This window comes from Bubalus kerabau, chromosome 6, assembly GCF_029407905.1.
Source record: "Bubalus kerabau isolate K-KA32 ecotype Philippines breed swamp buffalo chromosome 6, PCC_UOA_SB_1v2, whole genome shotgun sequence".
NCBI classification, from domain to species: domain Eukaryota; kingdom Metazoa; phylum Chordata; class Mammalia; order Artiodactyla; family Bovidae; genus Bubalus; species Bubalus kerabau.
Genome location: NC_073629.1, coordinates 81,105,016 through 81,126,791, shown reverse-complemented (window position 1 = coordinate 81,126,791; position 21,776 = coordinate 81,105,016). Strand labels below are relative to the sequence as shown.

Here is a 21,776-nt window from a genome sequence, read left to right as displayed (position 1 = left end):
ATTGAGGAACACCTTACCACACTGTTATAGTTTTGATCATGTTTTTGGGACTTCACCTGAGTATGGACCACTTGAACAGGTCCAAAGCTGCTTCTTGAGAAGAGTTTTCAGCAGAAACTTCTGTGGGCCACATTTATGCATAGGTGGCACGGTCCTCTTTCTGGGCAAGAAGTAAATCAGGCTTCTTAATTTTCTTTTTAAGAAAGTCACCTATGTCACTTACGTTTGATGTCAGTGTTCGTTGTTCTCTGGTTATGCAGCATTACTAACATTTTACATAGTATGCCTGGCACAGAGTAGATGTTCAGAATTTTTTTTCTTAGAGTCTAAGATACTATAATGTATTATTTCCCACTTAACATGTGTGGAGGCAAAGGTTTCTTTTTAAAAAACATATCAAGACTACTCACAGTAACTATTGCTCTGATAAATTTCTTCTTTGTTAGATTTCTGAGTCCTAACTTATTGTGTGTCCCTAAATTTGTTTTCTAGGCATTTGATGCTTAATTTTGAGCTTATTTACCATCATTATCTTTAGATTTCCTTCATTCCTATGCTTGTACATATGCCTTATGAGTTTGAAGCTTTCTGTTAAACCTTTGTTACCAAAATAGCTTTAGAGTTGCATCTGTTTGAGCCTGTATTTGCACATATATTCTTTGCCTCTTTCCTGCCATCACCTTTCACCCAGCCCCACCTCACTTCCTTTGCCCTAGCCAGTTTTTATATCTTTCCTTAACCCACTATAGAGATTATCTGCTTATAGTTCCCAGTTTGCCTTTATTTCCTGAACTTTGAATCTTCTATTACCCTCAAGTTCAGCTGCTTGCTTTTGATTTCTGATTAGTCTCCATCTCTCTGACTTTATATCTTGTTAGTTTTTTGCATCCTGATCTAGAATAGATGTAACAGCAATAAACAAGAACATGTGAATCTGGGAAGTTTTAAATTTTGAAATAATCACAAACTTACAGAGAAGTTATAAGTACAAAGAACTTATTTTTCCTGAATTGTTTGAGAGAGTATTGACCTACTTTCTATCAACCTGAGGACTTTTATTGTGTATTTCTTACAAATATGGACTTTCTCCAGCATAAACACATCGTTACCATGAAACTTTGTGAAACTACCATGAAGAAGTTGGCTTAAAACTCAACATTTTAAAAAGTCCAGTTCAGTTGCTCAGTCGTGTACAACTCTTTGCGACTCCGTGGACTGCAGCATGCCAGGCCTCCTTGTCTGTCATCAACTCCTGGAGTTTACCCAAACTCATGTTCATCAAGTCGGTGATGCCATCCAGCCATCTCATCCTCTGTCGTCCCCTTCTCCTCCTGCCCCCAATCCCTCCCAGCATCAGGGTCTTTTCCAATGAGTCAACTTTTCGCATGAGGTGGCCGAAGTATTGGAGTTTCAGCTTCAACATCAGTCCTTCCAATGAACACCCAGGACTGATCTCCTTTAGGATGGACTGGTTGGATCTCCTTGCAGTCCAAGGGACTCGCAAGAGTCTTCTCCAACACCACAGTTCAAACGCATCAATAATTAGATTAGTTCTGCATAATTAGATTCATGTTATATAGCCTTGGCAGGAACATCACAGGGTGGTACATGTTGTAGAATTTTCCCATTGTTGGTAAAGTTATCTTGATCCCTCTGACTTTTTAAAAAGTGGTATCTGCTGGGCTTCTACAAGCAGATTTGTAATTCTATTTGTAATTAATAAGGATTTTGAGATGACACACTTCAATTAAAACTCAATTAAAACTGGCATACCTCATCTTAGTGTACTTTGCTTTATTAACACTTCACAGATACTACATTTTCTTTACAAATTGAAAGTTTATCAAGCAAGTCTCTCAGCACCATTTTCCCAACAGTATTTGCTCACTTCATGTCTCTGTAACACATTTTGGCAATTTTTGTAGTACTTCCAACTTTTTCATTGTTATATTTGTGATGATGATCTGTGATCAGTGATCTTTGGTACTACTGCAAAAAGAGTATGATGTGCTAAAGGCTCAGATGATAGCAATTTTTTAGCAAGTTCAGTTGCTCAGTCGTGTCCAATTCTTTGTGACCCCATGAACTGCAGCACTCCAGGCCTCCCTGTCCATCACCAACTCCCGGAGTCTACCCAAACTCATGTCCATTGAGTCGGTGATGCCATCCAACCATCTCATCCTCTGTCGTCCCCTTCTCCTCCCGCCCGTAATCTTTCCCAGCATCAGGGTATTTTCTATTGAGTCAGCTCTTCGCATCAGGTGGCCAAAGTATTGGAGTTTCAGCTTCAACATGAGTCCTTCCAATGAACATCCAGGAGTGATCTGCTTTAGGATGGACTGGTTGGATCTCCTTGCAATCCAAGGGACTCTTAAGAGTCTTCTCCAACACCACAGTTCAAAAGCATCAGTTCTTTGGCACTCAGCTTTCTTTATAGTCCAACTCTCACATCCATACTTGACTACTGGAAAAACCATAGCTTTGACTAGACAGACCTTTGTTGGCAAAGTGATGTCTCTGCTTTTTAATATGCTGTCTAGCTTGGGCATAACTTTCCTTCCAAGGAATAAGCATCTTTTAATTTCATGGCTGCAGTCATCATCTGCAGTGATTTTGGAGCCCAAAATAATAAAGTTAGCCACTGTTTCCCCATATATTTGCCATGAAGAGATGGGACCAGATGCCATGATCTTAGTTTTCTGAATGTTAAGCTTTAAGCCAACTTTTTCACTCTCCACTTTCACTTTCATCAAGAGGCTCTTTAGTTCTTTGCTTTCTGCCATAAGGGTGGTGTCATCTGCATATCTGAGGTTATTAATATTTCTCCCTGAAATCTTGATTCCAGCTTGTGCTTCCTCCAGCCCAGTGTTCTCATGATGTACTCTGCATAGAAGTTAAATAAGCAGGGTGACAATATACAGCCTTGACAGACTCCTTTTCCTATTTGGAACCAGTCTGTTGTTCCATGTCCAGTTCTAACTGTTGCTTCCTGACCTGCGTACAGGTTTCTCAAGAGGCAGGTCAGGTGGTCTGGTATTCCCATCTCTTTCAGAATTTTCCCCAGTTAAGTATTTTTAAATTATGTGCTTTTTAAAGACAGTGCTACTGCACACTTAATATATGGCAGTATAGTGTAAACATAACTTTCATATGCACTGGGAAGGCCAAAAAAAAATGTGTCTCACTTTGGATATTCACTTTATTGAGTGATCTGGAACCAAACCTACAATATCTCTGAGGTATGCCTGTATTCCCTTCTAGTGTTCAATTTATTAATTTATTACTTTATATCAAAAAGTAAACTCTTGGTTTCCTATGTTGTTCAGTGAGTTATGCTCCATTACTATCATTACTTAGTTTTATGCCTTAATTATTTTACATTTGGATAGTGGGAGCTTCTTTAAGCTGGCTCCTATTTCCTTTTTTAAATAAACTTTTTATTTTGCAATAATTTTTGATTTACAGAAAGAGTTACAAAGGTAGTACATGGAGTTCCTGTATATTCTCTACCCAATTTCCCTCATGTCGAATCTTGTAATCAAGGTAAACTAGTCAAGACTAAGGAAGTAACATTGGTACATTATTATTAACTGAACTATAGACTTGCTTGGATTTCATTTGTTTTTTCACTTATGTCCTTTTCCTGTTGCAGGTTACAATCCGGGGTACCACATTCAGTTACCACATCTCCTTAGTCTCCATTATGCACCTGTTTCTTTGTCCTTTCTTTGTTTCTCATGACTTGATAATTTGGTCAGAAATTTTTTAGAACGCCCTTCACCTTGGGTTTGTATAATCATTTTATTATGGGAGATCAGGGTTATGGAATTTGGGGAAGAATTCCACAGAGGTGAAGTCCACTTCTGATCACGTTGTTTGATGGGGTACATGTCATCAGCATGACTTCTACTGGTGATGTTAACCTTGATCACTTGTTTAAAATTAAGTCTGCTACATCACTTCTTTGTAAAGATTCTCTTTTTTTTTCCTGTTCACTGTTCTTTGGAAACAAGTCACTAGTTCGGTTCTCACACTTAAGGAACGGGTCCTTTTTTTTTTTTAATTATAGTTGATTTGCAATGTTATATTAATTTCAAGTGTACAACAGAGTGATTCAGTATTTTTATAGATTATACTGCATTTAAAGTGATGAAATATTAGCTATATTCTAGCTATATTCCCTGTGTCATATATTACATCCTTATATCTAGCTTATTTAATACATGCTGCTTTGTACCTCTTCATCCCCTCCCCCTGTCTCTTGCACCCTTTCCCCGTCTCTCTCCCTCTTGGTAACCACTAGGATGTTCTCTATATCAGTAAGTCTGTTTCTGTTTTGTTATATTCATTTCTTCCTTTGTTTTATTTTTTGAATTCCACATCGAAGTGATAACACAGTATTTATCTTTCTCTGTCAAATTTTCACTAAGCATAATACCTTCCAGGTCCAAGTATGTTGTAGCAAATAGCAAAATTTCATTATTTTTAACATTATTTTAAACTAATTATTAATCATTATTTTAAGCTAATATTCCATCGTGTATACATATACAGTATCTTTTTTACCCATTCATCTTTTCATGGACGCTTAGGTTGCTTCTATATCTTGTCTCTTGGTCTGATATGCTTTTGACGTGTCCCTGTCGTTCACTGAGCAGTTCCTTTGTTTTTGACATGGTAAGGTGATGTAGCTTGTTACTTTCTGTGCTTTAGCCCAGGGTTCTCAAACCCCGAGGCTGTGGGCTGGTACTGCTCTGTGGCCTGTTAGAAACTGGGCCGCACGGCAGGAGGTGAGTGGTGCACAAGCAAGGCGAGCTTGACCTGTGTTTACAGCCGCTCCCGATCGCTCCCATTACCATCGGAGCTCCGCCTCCTGTTAGATCAGTGGCGGCATTGGATGCTTATAGGAGCACAATAAATTTAATGTGCTGTAATCATCCCCAAACCATCCCCACCCCCTGCCTACTCTGTGGAAAAATTGTCTTCCACGAAACCGGTCCCTGGTGCCAAAAAGATTTGGGACCACTGCTTTCGCCCTTGAATCATCCATTTCATTAGAGTTGTGTTCCCCCAAATTTATGTGTTGAAGCCCTAAGTGCCATGATGGCTGGGGTCTTTGTGGAAGTAATTAAATTTAAAGGAAGTCATAAAGGTGGGGCCTTGGTCTGATAGGATAATTGTCATTGAAGAAAAGACACCAGAGAGCTCTCTTGCTGCTGTGTGCCTCACCCCCAGCCCTACCCCAATGAGTGCAATCACCAAGGAGAGGCTATGGGAGGACATAGTGAGGAGGTGACCATGTACACGCCAGGGAGATCTCAGCAGAAGCCAAACCAAGTAGAACCTTGATCTTGGAGTTCTAGCTTTCAGAATTGTGAGGAAGGTAAGTTTCTGTTGCCTGTGATATTTTGTGGTGACAGTCTCAATGACCATTACAGAGCCTAGTTTTTTTTAGGGGAAATGATGTTAAGAAGCCAGGATCTGGGAGCTAGATGTACTCATTGCCTTTGAGATGTCACTTCTGTCAATTGCTCTTTAGTAGGCAAAGCTCAAGAATATACTAGCATATGTATTATGTCAGAGAAGGCGATGGCACCCCACTCCAGTACTCTTGCCTGGAAAATCCCATGGATGGAGGAGCCTGGTAGGCTGCAGTCCATGGGGTCGCGAAGAGTAGGACACGACTGAGCGACTCACTTTCACTTTTCACTTTCGTGCATTGGAGAAGGAAATGGCAACCCACTCCAGTGTTCTTGCCTGGAGAATCCCAGGGACGGGGGAGCCTGGTGGGCTGCCGTCTATGGGGTCGCACAGAGTCGGACACGACTGAAGCGACTTAGTAGCAGAAGCAGCAGCATGTATTATGTACACACATACATTTCCACCTTTATCGAGAGTAATGAGTTCACACTGATGTATTAGATTGCAGTCTAACATAATGGATTTCTCGCCAGCTCTCTCCCAATCCATATTTGTTCCTTCTTTTTCTGACAGGGAGAAACCTGATGTTCATGGTCCTTAACATAGTTATTTATTTGAACAATTCTCCTGTGAGTAAGTAATCTCCCATCACCACTGTGAGGAAACTGTCTCCTCTCCCATGCAGATGCCCGCCTCATCCAGTTTAAGCTCCTTCTTCCTGCTCTGGGCTGTTCCACTGGCCAGAAGGCCTTCTCACCTTGCTTGAGTTCTTGACACTCTGTGCTGGGTTTCCCTTCTGGGCAAGTGTCCTTCTCAACTTGCTTGAGCTCTGAAACCTGAGGTATTAAATAAGATATTTTGTGTAAGTATGTTTAAGGGACAGTTGTTGTTTAGTTGTTAAGTCATGTCGGACTCTTTTGTGACCCCATGGACTGTAACCCACCAGTCTCCTCTGTCTGTGAGATTTCCCAGGCAAAATTACTGGAGTGGGTTGCCATTTCCATCTCCAGGGGATCTTCCTGACCCAGGGATTGAACATGCGTCTCCTGCATTGGCAGGCAGGTTCTTTACCACTGAGCCACCAGGGAGGCCCAAGGGTACAGTGGTATCTATTGTTAGTGATTGTTGTGGGCAGAATTTAGAAATAGCCCCCCAAGATTTCTAATCCATGAAACTGTGACTATGTACATAATACATATGCTCGTATATTCTTGAGCTTTGCCTACTAAGGTGTCACATGTGTGATTGTTACATACATGACAAAAGAGAATTTTTGCAGATTAATTAAGGTTATTACTCAGTTGATTTGGGATTATCAAAAGGGAGATTATCCAGGTGAGCCATATCTGACTAGTCCTTTGAAAGCAGAATTTTCTCCAGCTGTTAGCAGAGGGAGAAGTCAGATGATTTGAAGCACAGGAAGGATTTGATGCACTGTTGCTGAGTTTGAAGATGGAAGGGTCCACATACAAGGATTTTAGAGCCGTCTCTAGATGCTGAGTGTGGTCCCCAACTGACAACCAGCAAGAAAATGGGGACTTCAGTTCAACAACTGCAAGAAACTGAATTCTGCTAACTGACTTCATGAGTGGAAGTGCATTCTTCCTTAGAGCTTCCAGATAAGAGCTCAGCCTGCCTAAGACCTTGATTTTGGCCTTGAGAGACCCTGAGAATTCATTTGAGCCTGCCAGAACTTTTGACCTACAGTACTGAGAGATAACAAATGGGGGTTATTTTTAAACAATTTAATTTTTGATAATTAGTCATACATCCAGGTGATGTTTGAAAGAAAAACACTTGTGTCAGAGAAGAGGAGATTGTGATTTCTGTCTGGCTTTTCTTTGGGAAAATAAAGAAATTTTCTTTGGTTATCTAAATCTATTAGATTTAACAAATCTATCTACATTTTCTTTGGTTATCTAAATCTGTCTCTTGGGGATGTCTGTAAGCAAGAACTGCTCATGGAGAACCTCTTATTGCTGCTGCTGCTGCTAAGTCGCTACAGTCGTGTCCGACTCTGTGCGACCCCATAGATGGCAGCCCACCAGGCTCCCCCAACCCTGGGATTCTCAAGGTGAGAATACTGGAGTGGGTTGCCATTTCCTTCTCCAATGCATGAAAGTGAAAAGTGAACATGAAGTCGCTCAGTTGTGTCCGACTCCTAGCGACCCCATGGACTGCAGCCTACCAGGCTCCTCCGACTGTGGGATTTTCCAGGCAAGAGTACTGGAGTGGGGTGCCATTGCCTTCTCTGCCTTTTATTGCTAGATATATAATATTAATTAATTTGAGGTATGTTAATATTTTCTTTTAAAGAAGTAAGTTATGTATTAGATTAGTGTAAAGAGAGTAATTTTTTTGAGCACTTTATTTTTTCTTTTTGCTCAGAACTTTTTTTAAATGGAATATAGCTGCTTTAAAATGTTGTGTTAGTTTCTGTTGTACGATCAAGTAAATCAGCCATATGCATACCTATATCCCCTCTTGGACTTCCCTTCCAGTGCCCCCCCCACCCAGCCCCTGCCTCAGGTGCACCTAACTGAGCTTTCTGAGCTTTATAGCAGCTTCCAACTAGGTGGTAGTATATATATGTCAATCTCAATCTCCCAATTCGTCCCACCCCCACTCTTTCCCTTATGTCCATATGTCTGGGTCTCTATTCCTGGCTTGGAAATAGGTTCATCTGTACCATTTTTCTATATTCCACACATATGCATTAATACACAGTATTTGTTTTTCTGACTTCACTCTATTTGACAGACTCTAGGCCCATCCATGTCTTTACAAATGACCCTATTTTGTTCCTTTTAGTGACTGAGTAATGACTCAGACAGTAAAGAATCTGCAATACAGGAGACCTGGATTTGATCCCTGGGTTGGGAAGATCCCCTGGTGAAAGGAATGGCAACCTGCTCCAGTATTCTTGCCTGGAAAATTCCATGGTCAGAGATGCCTGGTGGGCTACAGTCCATGGGGTTGCAGAGTTGGACACAACTGAGCGACTGACACACACTCAGTGTTCCGTTGTATGTATGTACCACACCTTATTTATCTGTTCATCTGTCATTGCACATTTAGGTTGATTCCTTGTCCTGGATATTGTGACTAGTGCGGCCGTGAACGTCAGGGTGCATGTGTCCTTTTGAATTATGATTTTCTCAGGGTATATGCCCAGTAGTGGGATTGCTGGGTCATACGGTAGTGCTGTGTTTAGTTTTTCAAGGAATCTCCAAACTGTTCTCCACAGTGGCTATATCAGCTTACATTCCCACCGGCAGTGTAAGAGGGTTCCCTTTTCTCCACATCCTCTCCAGCACTTATTGTTCGTGGATTTTTTGATAATAGCCCTTCTGACTGGTGTGAATTGATAACCTCATTGTAGTTTTGATTTACATTTCCCTGACAATTAGTGATGTTGAGCATATTTTCATCTATGTGTCTTCTTTGGAGAGATGTCAGCTGAGGTCTTCTGCCTGTTTTTTGATTGGGTTGTTTTTCTGATACTGAGCTGCATGGGGTGTTTGTGTCTTTTGGAGACTAGTCCTTTGTTGCTTCATTTGCAAATATTTTCTCTTCATCCTGAGGGTTGTCTTTTCATCTAGTTTATGATTTCCTTTGCTGTGCTAGAGCTTTTAAGTTTAATTAGGTCCCTTTTGTTTATTTTTGTTTTTATTTTCATTGCTTTAGGAGGTGGATCAAATATTTTCTTTTAAAGAAGTGAGCTATGTATCAGGTTATTGCAAAGAGTAATTTTTGAGCACTTTCAATATATTGGTTTATGTTTAGATTGTAAAATAATCTCAGAAAAGAATGCTTTATTGGAGTTAATAAAGATGATATGTAGAAACAAATATGCATTTAAATATTCAAAGTCTGCTTTTTGCTAGACGTTGGAGACCTTTTTACGAACAAGGTCAGATGCATGGTATTTGCTATTTACTAAGCCTGCAATCTAAGGAAGATTCAGGTATATAAGCAGTTAAAATACAGATGATGGGTGCTATGAGTGTTATGATGGGAAAAGTAAAAAAAAATGCTGTGGGGGCACAGAAGAAGGATATCTACTCCACACTTGAGAGATTCAGAAAGGCTTCTTAGAGAAATTCATTAAAGTTGAAACCCAGGGGGAGAGAAATAAACTAGGGGAAGGGAGCTAAAGAGAGGGGTGAGAAATATCCATAGCAATATGCAGAGTTTGAGAAGGGTAGTGATTCAATATAAGGCTAGCACATGAAACAGGACCGGATGATTGTAAGCTATTTAAGAGAATTTGAATTTTATTTTAAAGAAAACGAGAGTCTATTGAAATATTTAAACAAGAGAGTGATGCATTCAGACGTCTGCTGCTGCTAAGTCACTTCATTCGACTTCTATGCGACCCCATAGACGGCAGCCCATCAGGCTCCCCCATCCCTGGGATTCTCCAGGCAAGAACACTGGAGTGGGTTGCCATTTCCTTCTCCAATGCATGAAAGTGAAAAGTGAAAGTGAAGTCGCTCAGGCATGTCTGACTCCTAGTGACCCCATGGACTGCAGCCTTCCTCCTTCCATGGGATTTTCCAGGCAAGAGTACTGCAGTGGGGTGCCATCGCCTTCTCCATTCAGACGTCTGAATGTCAAAAAGTAAAATTGTTGCTTTTATCTCCCAAACTTTGTTCTTAACCCTGATCTCTGCTCTAAGGTTAGGAGGTTAGTGATGTAGTAAGTTCTTGCCTGGAGAATCCCAGGGACGGGGGAGCCTGGTGGGCTGCTGTCTATGGGGTCACGCAGAGTCGGACACGACTGAAGTGACTCAGCAGCAGCAAGCGTTAGAAATGTGATGGAAATGAACAGTTCATCGATTTTATTTTTGTATCACTGATACTTAAGATTTAGAATAGTTCAGTGTGTTTGGTCTAAAGTATGTCAAATTGTGTTTGAATCCCAGATTGATTATATATTGTCTGTACAAGTTCCTTCTCTAGACCTCAGTAACCTTGGCTATAAACTCCATAATAATATCCAACTTAAAAATCCAGACCATGGGGTTGTTATGGTTAAACAAGATTATTTCAGTAAAAAGCCTGGGATAAAGTAAATATTCAGTAAATTATTATTATTATTATACTGCTAATAAAAAATTGAAAGTTTACTAATCTTTTTTAGGCCATGTCAAAATGTTCCTCTGGCAAAAACTTGGTATTCAAATGAACTTTCCAGCAAAACAGCTGCATTGAAAGCTGTTAAAAATTTAGCTGAGTTAAATTGACACCACATTTACTCAGCCAAGGTGACTTTCCTGGTGGCTCAGACAGTAAAGCGTCCTTCTACAGTGCTGGAGACCTGGGTTCAATCCCTGGGTCAGGAAGATCTCCTGGAGAAGAAAATGGCAATCCACTCCAGTATTCTTGCCTGGAAAATCCCATGGACTGAAGAGCCTGGTAGGCTACAGTCCATAGGGTCGCAAAGAGTCAGACACAACTGAGCAACTTCACTTTCTTTCACACTTTATTCACTCAATATCATGAAATGTATATGGCCTTGTGTTGGGCCCAAAAAAAGTATTATCAGGTGTGTAACATTCAAAGGACCGTGAACTTCCTGATGTTCAAGCTGGTTTTAGAAAAGGGAGAGGAACCAGAGATCAAATTGCCAACATCTGCTGGATCATGGAAAAAGCAAGAGAGTTCCAGAAAAACATCTATTTTCTGCTTTATTGACTATGCCAAAGCCTTTGACTATGTGGATCACGATAAACTGGAAAATTCTGAAAGAGATGGGAATATCAGACCACCTGACCTGCCTCTTGAGAAATCTGTATGCAGTTCAGGAAGCAACAGTTAGAACTGGACATGGAACAACAGACTGGTTCCAAAGAGAAAAAGGAGTCCGCCAAGGCTGTATATTGTCACCCTGCTTATTTAACTTTTATGCAGAGTACATCATAAGAAATGCTGGACTGGAAGAAACACAAGGTGGAATCAAGATTGCTGGGAGAAATATCAATAACCTCAGATATGCAGATGACACCACCCTTATGGCAGAAAGTGAAGAGGAACTCAAAAGCCTCTTGATGAAAGTGAAAGTAGAGAGTGAAAAAGTTGGCTTAAAGCTCAACATTCAGAAAACGAAGATCATGGCATCTGGTCCCGTCACTTCATGGGAAATAGATGGGGAAACAGTGAAAACAGTGTCAGACTTTATTTTGGGGGGCTCCAAAATCACTGCAGATGGTGACTGCAGCCATGAAATTAAACGACGCTTACTCCTTGGAAAGAAAGTTATGTCCAACCTAGATAGCATATTCAAAAGCAGAGATATCACTTTGCCGACAAAGGTCTGTCTAGTCAAGGCTATGGTTTTTCCTGTGGTCATGTATGGATGTGAGAGTTGGACTGTGAAGAAGGCTGAGCACCGAAGAATTGATGCTTTTGAACTGTGGTGTTGGAGAAGACTCTTGAGAGTCCCTTGGACTGCAAGGAGATCCAACCAGTCCATTCTGAAGGAGATCAGCCCTGGCATTTCTTTGCAGGGAATGATGCTAAAGCTGAAACTCCAGTACTTTGACCACGTCATGCAAAGAGTTGACTCATTGGAAAAGACTCTGATTCTGGGAGGGATTGGGGGCAGGAGGAGAAGGGGACAACAGAGGATGAGATAGCTGGATGGCATCACTGACTCAATGGACGTGAGTCTGAGTGAACTCCAGGAGTTGGTGATGGACAGGGAGGCCTGGTATGCTGCAATTCATGGGGTCGCGAAGAGTTGGACACGACTGAGTGACTGAACTGAACTACCTTAGAACAAAGGTAGTTCTAAGCAAGCAATGGCATACATAGGTGTGGCTCCTCGGAGAGACATCTGAGGTGGAAATAAAAATTTGGCAACCCCTGGCATGAAGATAGGATTTAAGTCATTGCAATATATGTAGAAAAAACTACTGATAACATTTAATACCCATTCATAATAAAAACTCATAGCAAATAGGAATAGAAGGTTCCCAAACTTAAAGAATATCTCCAGAAACCAAAAGCAATCATATTCAATGGTAAAATATTTAAAAATTTCCCTATGAGATTAATGGCAATACCAGAATCACTTTATGGCTGGAATAATGTAGCTAACTCTAACTGACTAAAAACTAAGTGAATAAAGCATTTTACAACTTTTGGAAAACAGTAAATTATATATAATATTTATATTAATTTGTATTTATATGCATACATGAGCAAATATGCCAGCAAAATGTAGTATGCCAGCAAATTTGGAAAGCTCAGCAGTGGCCACAGGACTGGAAAAGGTCAGTTTTCACTCCAATCCCAAAGAAAGACAATGGCAAAGAATGTTAAAACTACTGCACAATTGCACTCATCTCACATGCTAGCAAAGTAATGCTCAAAGTTCTCCAAGCCAGGCTTCAACAGGACATGAACCATGAACTTCCAGATGTTCAAGGATTTAGAAAAGGCAAAGGAACCAGAGATCAAAGTGCCAACATCCGTTGGCTCATCGAAAAAGCAAGAGGGTTCCAGAAAAACACCTACTTTTGCTTTATTGACTACGCCGAAGCCTTGGACTGTGTGGATCACAACAAACTGTGGAAAATTCTTCAAGAGATGGGAATACCAGACCATTTTACCTGCCTCCTGAGAAACCTATATGCAGATCAAGAAGCAACAGTTAGAACTGGACATGGAACAACAGACTGGTTCCAAATTGGGAAAGGAATAAGTCAAAGCTGAATATTGTCACCCTGCTTATTTAATTTATATGCAGAGTACATCATGCAAATGCTGGGCTGGATGAAGCACAAGCTGGAATTAAGATTGCTGGGAGAAATATCAATAACCTCAGATATGCAGATGACACCACCCTTATGGCAGAAAGTGAAGAAGAACTAAAAAGCCTCTTGATGAATGTGAAAGAGGAGAGTGAAAAAGTTGGCTTAAAACTCAGCATTCAAAAAACTTAAATCATGGCATCTGGTCCCATCACTTCATGGCAAATAGATGGGAAAATAATGGAAACAGTGAGAGACTTTATTTTCTTGAGCTCCAAAATCACTGCAGATGGTGACTGCAGCCATGAAATTAAAAGATGCTTGCTCCTTGGAAGGAAAGCTATGACCAACCTAGACAACATATTTAAAAGCAGAGACATTACTTTGTGGACAGAGGTCTGTCTAGTCAAAGCTGCGGTTTTTCCAGTAGTCATTGTGGATGTGAAAGTTGAAGAAAGCTGAGTACCTAAGAATTGATGCTTTTGAACTGTGGTGTTGGAGAAGACTCTTGAGAGTCCCTTGGACTGCAAGGAGATCCAACCAGTCCATCCTAAAGGAGATTAGTCCTGGGTGTTCATTGGAGGGACTGATGTTGAAGCTGAAACTCCAACACTTTGGCCACCTGATGCAGAGAGCTGACTCATTTGAAAAAGACTCTGGTGCTGGAAAAGATTGAAGGCAGGAGGAGAAGGGGACGACAGAGAATAAAGTGGTTGGATGGCATCACCAACTTGATGGACATGAGTTTGAGCAAGCTCTGGATGTTGGTGATGAACAGGGAAGCCTGGGGTGCTGCAGTCCATGGTGTCACAGAGTTGGACATGACTGAGCAACTGAACTGATCTGACATACATAGAGAAGTTGATTGGTTGATTGAGGGGGTGGCCTAATCTAAAATCCGTGAGGCATACCAACAGGTTAGAAACTCAGGCAGGTGTTGATGCTACAGTCTTATTTATTTGGCTGCATGGGATCTTCCTTGTGGTGTATGGACTTCTGTCTAATTTGGCCCAGGATCTAGAGTGCGTGGGCTCAGTAGTTGCAGCACATGAGCTTAATTGCACCGTGGCCTGTGCAGTCTTAGTTCCCTAACCAAGGATAGAACCTATAGCCCCTGTGTTGGAAGATGGATTCTTAACCTCTGGTCCACCCTGGGAGCCCTGATGCTACAATCTTAAGGCAGGATTTCTTCTTCAGAATACCCGTTTTTCTCTTCAGGTCTTCAGTTGATTAGATGGGACCCACCCATATTATTCAAGGGGATCTCCTTCACTTTAGAGTAAGCTGATTGTAGATATTAATCATATCTATAAAATACCTTTACAGCAACACCTAGATTATTGAGTTTAATAACTAGAGTCTTTAGCCAAGTTCACATATAAAACTAACCATCACAGTGCCCTGCCTTATTAATCGAGGGAGTGCAAATCAAGAGCACAAGGAATTATGACTTTATATCCACTAAATTGACAAAATTTAAGTATCTTCTAAGACCAAGCATTGTAAGGACTCTCATTTATTGATGGGAATGTAAACTGTAATGGTCATTCTGATAGAGAAGTTGGCACTTTCTTATAAAGATGTATATATAGGACGTTCACGCCTTCAGAAATTTTTGCCCATGAACACCAGGAGATATGTAAAGTTTACAAGAAGGTGATAGGAATTTTAAATATATATATGTAAAAGTAGCAAAACAACAGCAGCCTGGAAACAAATCAAGTATTCATTGATAGAAAAGTGGATCAGTAAATCATACTGAAGTCACAGAATGGAATAAATATTCCATAGTATAAATAGTCACAGAATATTCAGTAGTGAATAAATGCACAGTAGCCATGTGGATCATGAGTGAATTTTAAAAACATAATATTGAGTATAAAACACAAGGCACAGAAGATTAAAATAGCATAATACCATTTTTATTAAAGCTCAGAAACAAACCAACAGAATATATTGTTAGGGAATACAAACCTGTGTGAGGACTCTAGCTATGGGGGATGGGTCAGTGAAGGAAGACATAGTGGGATAGAACAGTGTTAAGTTTGCTGTTGAACTCCTGGGTGCTTATTTCATTATAATGCCTCATATTATATGTTATGGATAATCCTTTTGTATTATCAAATCATTTTACATTTTATAAGAACATAAATAAAAATATTGGGTTGACCAAAAAGTTCATTTGGGTCCCATCTTACAGAAAAACACAGATGAACTTTTTGGCCATCCCAATATTTTTTTCATTCCAAAAAAAAAGTGAAATTTTAAAGAAGAGTGTTTTAATATATGAAAGTTGTTTTTATAGTCTCTCTCTCTTTCTCTCTCTCTATATATAGCTGATTTAAAGTCTGTGAAGGGCTTAGAAGACAATGTGATTCAGATTTAAAACTAAGGCTGGCTTTCAATCAAGAAGAGGTCCAGATGAGCTGAAACAATGGTTGTTTAACTTTTGGGGGTTTATTGTCTGACTGCTTTGAGCTGAAAGTTATTGAACCTCTTCCCAGAAAACACTGCATATGTGGAAAACTTTTCAGTTCCAGGGAGTGATGGTGAGTCTGGTCTGGAAATAGATTACTAAAGCTATCTAACAGTTACCAGTTTTAATGAGCTCATCCTACTGTAAGAAATGTATAGCAGATATTGCTAGTCAGAGGACAAAGCATCTTCATCAAATGTGCAACTTCATTCCTTAAAGTTAGTTTGTAAATTCATAGAAGTATCCTAAAGCTACATTAGAAGACGGAGACGTGATCTTAGTACTTTCAGTTTCGTGTGATGTGTATCATAGTCGGATTTTGGCAAATGGTTGTCAGGACTCTCTTTCAGGTTTTAAGTTTTTAATTTGGCCAACTTGCCAAGGCTCAAATTGAGGAGTGACCTACTTTTTCCTGGGTCAGAGCAACCAGGGCATGGGGAAAAATAATTCTTTTTTTTCTTTGCAGGAAGTTTTGTAAACTTTCTGAGTTGGCGAAGTCTGTATTCCACATCTGATACATGGGAAAGCTGTGCTTAGAAATATGGGTATTTTAAAAATAAAATTTTCAACTTGCAAAAATGCATCCTTGAAAACTTAAGATCTCTCTCAGGTGGTTCTCTCAGCTAAATGAGTAATATAACATGTCATTGTTTTTGGATACTTGATAAAGTGAAGAGCGGTATCATGTTTTCTTTGTCTGGCATTTGACAGCTGTTAACTAGTGAAATGAGAGATTAGAGTTTGTGCAACTGAAAGCATACACTTGATGCCTTCAAAAAAAATTGTGTCACCTTCTATATAAAGTATTCAATTAGCCTGTTAGCAAGATGTGTAGGGTATGCTATTGAGAGAGTTACGTTTTCTTAGTGAGTTTCTTACGCTGTTTTCTAAGTCCAATAAGATGTTGATGCTTACAAGATAAAAAATTATCATAGTTATATATAAACTGTATATTGATTGTATTACTATATAATTCATCAAACAGTATTTTACACAATTGGTAAGTATATATATTTTAAAATATTGACTGATAAAGAATACTAAATTGTCAACTTTACCTTTCTTATCTTTCTTATATAAAAGATGATTGTCTTTTTTTCACCCAGCTTGTTTTATCCTATGCCTGTTATGTCAGTTTCCCCACCCCCTTGCATTGGGTTGAAAGAGAAAGTGTTTCTCAATTTGAAACTACCCTCTTAATTATTTTTCATTTCCAGTTGATCCCTTATTAAGGCACTAGAGCTATTGGTCTTTTAACTATCTGTGGCAGTGTACTATTTTTAGTTAATCCTAGAAGGAATAAGTCAGTATGGCATAGCGGTTAAGAGTATAGTTCCCTGGAACCTAACCAGTTGGTGAATCTACACTCAGAAATTGACTAAGTATAAGACTTTGGCAAGTTGCTTGAATTTTCTCTCCTCTGTGGCTTCCTGTGTTTTTAATAAAAGGGTGACTTCAATGCTCTGGTACCTAGTAAAAACTGAGTGAATGTTAAGTATAAAAATAGCAGTAATAAGTATTATTCTTGAATTAATTATTGATAGGTTGCAGACTTAACACCCTAGCACTTATGTCTGTTTAGTGTATTTGTTTGTAATACAGAACAGGTTGGCTGTACCACTCTCTATCTGGGTCCAAAAGTCCAGTAATGTGATAGTTCAATTCCTTTAAAAAGTAATAATGATATCTGTTGTATATTATGAGTAAAATTTTCAAGGCCTAATATCAAATGAATGGCAAATTATATTTACTTTAATGTTTATGTGAGTGCCTAGTATATTCAAAAATATGGGTAATATACAGATAAAATATAGTTCCTGTACTCAAGTAGTATCAATTTAATAGAAGGTATTAGAGAAATTGGGCTTCCCTGGTGGCTCAGAGGTTAAAGCATCTGCCTGTAGGAGACCTGGGTTCGATCCCTGGGTTGGGAAGATCCCCTGGAGAAGGAAATGGAACCCACTCCAGTATTCTGGTCTGGAAAATTCCATGGACAGAGGAGCCTGGAGGGCTACAGTCCAGGGGGTCGCAAAGAGTCAGACATGACAGAGCAACTTCATTTGATTAGAGAAATAGACAAAATATAGTGTATTTTCCCAGGTGGATGGAAGTTATGATATCAGAATTTAAGAATTCAGAATGGACGAGTAATACAAGCTGAACAAACCAGAAAACCAGTTTAAACATCTTGGGGAACTGAGGGGAAAGAAATTGGGCTACATACTGTAACTTGAGGGTTATTACTTCATTTCCAGGGATCTCTAAGTTAGGTTTTATTTTATGTTTATTTATTCTTCATATTGGTATTACCATCTACAGATGTGTGTGTGCTTAGTCGCTCAGTTGTGTCTGACTCTGTGACCCCATGGACTATAGCCCACTAGGGGGATTCTCCAGGCAAGAATACTGAAGTGGTTTGTCATGCCCTCCTCCAGGGAATCTTCCCAATCCAGTGATTGAACCCAGGTCTCCCACATTGCAGGTGGATACTTTACCATCTGAGCTACTCGGGAAACCCAAGAATACTGGAGTGTGGAGCCTATCCCTTCTCCAGGGGACCTTCCTGACTCAAAGGTCCCCTTTGAGTCCCCTTTGATTTGAACCAGGCTCTCCTGCATTGCAGGCAGATTCCTGAGCTACCAGGGAAGCCCTCTACAAGTGTAATACTTGTAAAAACTCAGTTTGTAGTACCCAAGTAGAAATGTTTAACATTTCTGTAAGAGAGGCATAAAGTATGACCAATGTTAGCATAGAGGTGATGTACTGTGGGAAAGAATTAGAAAAAAAATCTTCATAGAAGAATATTTGAGCTGGGATTTCAAAGGATGCATGTGATTCCAGGTGAATTTGGGATCTGTAGTAGTTGTTTGCCCCATGGAAGTTCAAGGTGTCAGCATAAATTCAGAATGAAGATTGTACATGGTATACTCTTGAGAGAGGAAGTGTTCATCTGAGCAGGAATGTGGGCATATGTAGAAGTATGTTGGGAGATATATTTGAAGAGGTAAGTTGGTGCCAGGTCTGGTGGGCCTTGCACGCCTTTAATTTAAATGAGTGATAGAGAACCACAGAAGACTTTTACATGGGGAATGGTGATGGTAGTGGTGGTAGGCTAATACAGATGGATTATCCACCATCTGCACTCGTGTGTTCATTGAGTTCATGTTTGTCTCTTTCAGGAAGTTCATGATTTATTACAAGACTATGAATTAAAATACTGTTATGTGGACAGAAATAAGCGAACAGGTAAGAATTCTATTCTAAGCACCTGATTTTATTTTAATTCTGCATGTTGTCATTATAGAGCAAAAAAGCTAAATGTCTTTTTATTCTTAAACTAATCTCTGAATTTCTTAAACATTAAATCATATACACGTTACATAATTTATTTTCTGAAGGTAATATAATTATTCTAAATTTTAGTCACATAAATTAATGCAGCTTTAGGGAGTTCATTCTACCACATGGACACTGGTGCTGGCAAGAACCACTTTAGAATCCTCCATCTAGGTTATTAGTGTCTGACCTGGCTCTGCTCACCAACCTTTCTGGACCACTGCTGGGATGCATCAGGCCAAGCAACTAACAGGGTAGGAACACAGCCCCCCTAATTAATAGGCAGGTTGCCTTAAGCCCCCTTGAGCCACCCTGGTGTCAGCCACCCTGACGCCAGGCCCTGTCCACCAGAGCAGCCAGGACCCAGTTCTACATATCAGTAGCCCTGGGACCCCTGGGGCCCTGCAGCCAGCCACCAGTGGGAAGGACCCCCTTGGGCTCTGGCTCTGTCCACCGGTGGGCTGGCTGTATCCTCTCAACCAGCCTTACTCACTAGTGGGCAGACACCAGCCCCAAGCCCACCGCAGCCCCATAGCCTGCCATGGCAGGACCTAGCCCATCACCAGCAGTCTAGCATCAGCTCTGAGACACCTTGGACCCCTCAACCAGGTTCCCTAGAATCCAGCCCCACCTACCAGGAAGTCAACACAAGCTTTAGGACACCTAGGACTCCAGAGCCAATTGTATTGAGAACCAGCCCCACACACCGATGGACTAAAACCAGCTCAAGGATACTCAGGGCCCTTCAATTGAAGATCCTGGGACATGACTCCATCCACCAGTGAGCCATCCCTAGCTCTGAGACCCCTTGGGCCCTTTAGCCAGAGACCCCAGGACACAACTCTGTCTACCAGTTGGCCGGCACAAACCCCAGAACCCAGCTTTACCTACTGGTGGGCCAGCACCAGTCCTGGGAGTCTCTGGATCCCAATCCTGCCCACCAGCAGGCAGGCCTCCATCAGCCTCAGGGCCACCACATCACTGCAGCCTGCCCTGTCAGAATTTAACCAACACACAACAGGATGATATCAGCCCCAGGACCCCTCATGCCCTGGCTCTGCCCAGCACCAGGCCAATATCAGTTCTGGGACACCTTCTGCCCCTTAGCATGCAGGATCCAGCACCCTCCACCAGTGGGTTGACACCAGATTTGGAACTCCCAGGGCACTGCAGCTGAAAAACCTGGTGGGGGGAGAGGGCAGTGCCTAGCTTTGTCTGCCGATGAGCAGGCACCAGCCCTGGGACACCCTGGGTCCCAGCTCCGCCCATCAGCAGGCCAACACCAGCTCTTGGACTACTTACCCAGTTGCCCCAGAATCCAGGCAGTGGAACAGCACCAGCTTTGGGACACCCCAGAACCTACAGCCAGCCATGTCAGGAAGCAGCCCCTCCACCAGCAGTCCAAAACTAAATCAGGAACCCTGGTCCTGCAACCACCCCTTTCCCAGAACTCATCTTTGCCCATGAGAGAGCCAGCACTGACTCCTCAGCTTGTGACATGGTCCCACCAACCAGCATCAGCAGCTTCTTCACAATGCAGGGCCTGGCAACTGGCTGGACCAGGTAGCCACACTTACCGGACTTCCTGCAGTGGTCAGCCTGCCACAACAGAAGGACGCATGCAGCTCACATAGGGGGCACCCCTAGGGCGTATAGCTCTGGCGGCCAGACGGGAGTGCACTGTCGATACACATAGGACGTCTCCTACAAAAGGCCACTCCTCCCAAGTCAGGGTGTAACCACCCTACCAGATACGTAGGAAAAAAACCAGCAAATTAGACAAAATGAAGTGCCAAAAGAGCCTGTTCCAAAAGAACAAGCTAGAATAAAACTCCAGTAAGAGCTATGTGAAGTGGAGATAGGCTGTCTCCTTGAGAAATAGTCAAGGTAGTGATTGTAAAGATGATCAGAGAACTTGGGAGAAGACAGATTATACAGAGTAAGAAGTTAGATGTTTTTAACAAAGGATCAGAAAATTTATAAAAAGAACCAAACAGAGATAAAGAATGCAGTAACTGAAATAAAGAATAGCAGGATGGTGGATTCCTTCTACTACGCCAGAAGGGATCAAAAGTAGATTAAATGATAAGAGGAATGACTCAATGAGCTGGAAGACAGGAGTGGAAATTACTGATGCTTAACAGAAAAAAGAATAAAAAGAAATGAGGACAGTTTAAAAGACCTCAGAGACAACATCAGGCACACTAACATTATAGAGATCCCAAAAGGAGAAGAGAGAGAAAGAGGCAGAGAACATATTTGAAGACATAATAATTGAAAAGCTTCCCTAACCTGAGAAAGAAAACAAACATTCAGATACAGGAAGCACAGAGAGTGTCAAACAGGGCCAACCCAAAGAGGACCACAGCAAGACACTTTGTAATTAAAATGGCAAAAAATAAGGATAAAGGCAGTATAAAAAGCAGCAAGGGAAAAGTAGTAAGTTATGTACAAGGAAACTCCTGTAAGGCAATCAGCTGACTTTTCCGCAGAAACTATGCAGGCAAGAAGGGAGTGGCACAATATATTTAAAGTGATGAAAGGGAAGAACCTACAACCAAGAATACTATAGAAAGAAAGACTTTCATTCAGATTTGATGGAGAGATTGAAAGTTTTATGGGCTTCCCTTGTGGCTCAGCTAGTAAAGAATCTACCTACAATACGGGAGACCTGGGTTCAATCCCTGGGTTTGGAAAATCCCTGGAGAAGGGAAAGGCTATCCACTCCAGTATTCTGGCCTGGAGAATTCCATGGACTATGCAGTATACTGTATAGTCCATGGG

The 21,776-nt window shown here is 41.0% G+C and overlaps 1 protein-coding gene across 3 annotated transcripts in view; it reads left to right on the top strand.

Annotated features, from left to right (window-relative positions):
* Positions 1-21,776, top strand: part of RAVER2 (ribonucleoprotein, PTB binding 2) — a 136,616-nt gene that overhangs the window by 10,520 nt on the left and 104,320 nt on the right. For all 3 annotated transcript variants that reach the window (XM_055585588.1, XM_055585587.1, XM_055585589.1), the window contains exon 2: positions 18,836-18,902. In XM_055585588.1, the coding sequence (XP_055441563.1) occupies positions 18,836-18,902 (67 nt within the window). The remainder of the gene's footprint in view (positions 1-18,835; positions 18,903-21,776) is intronic.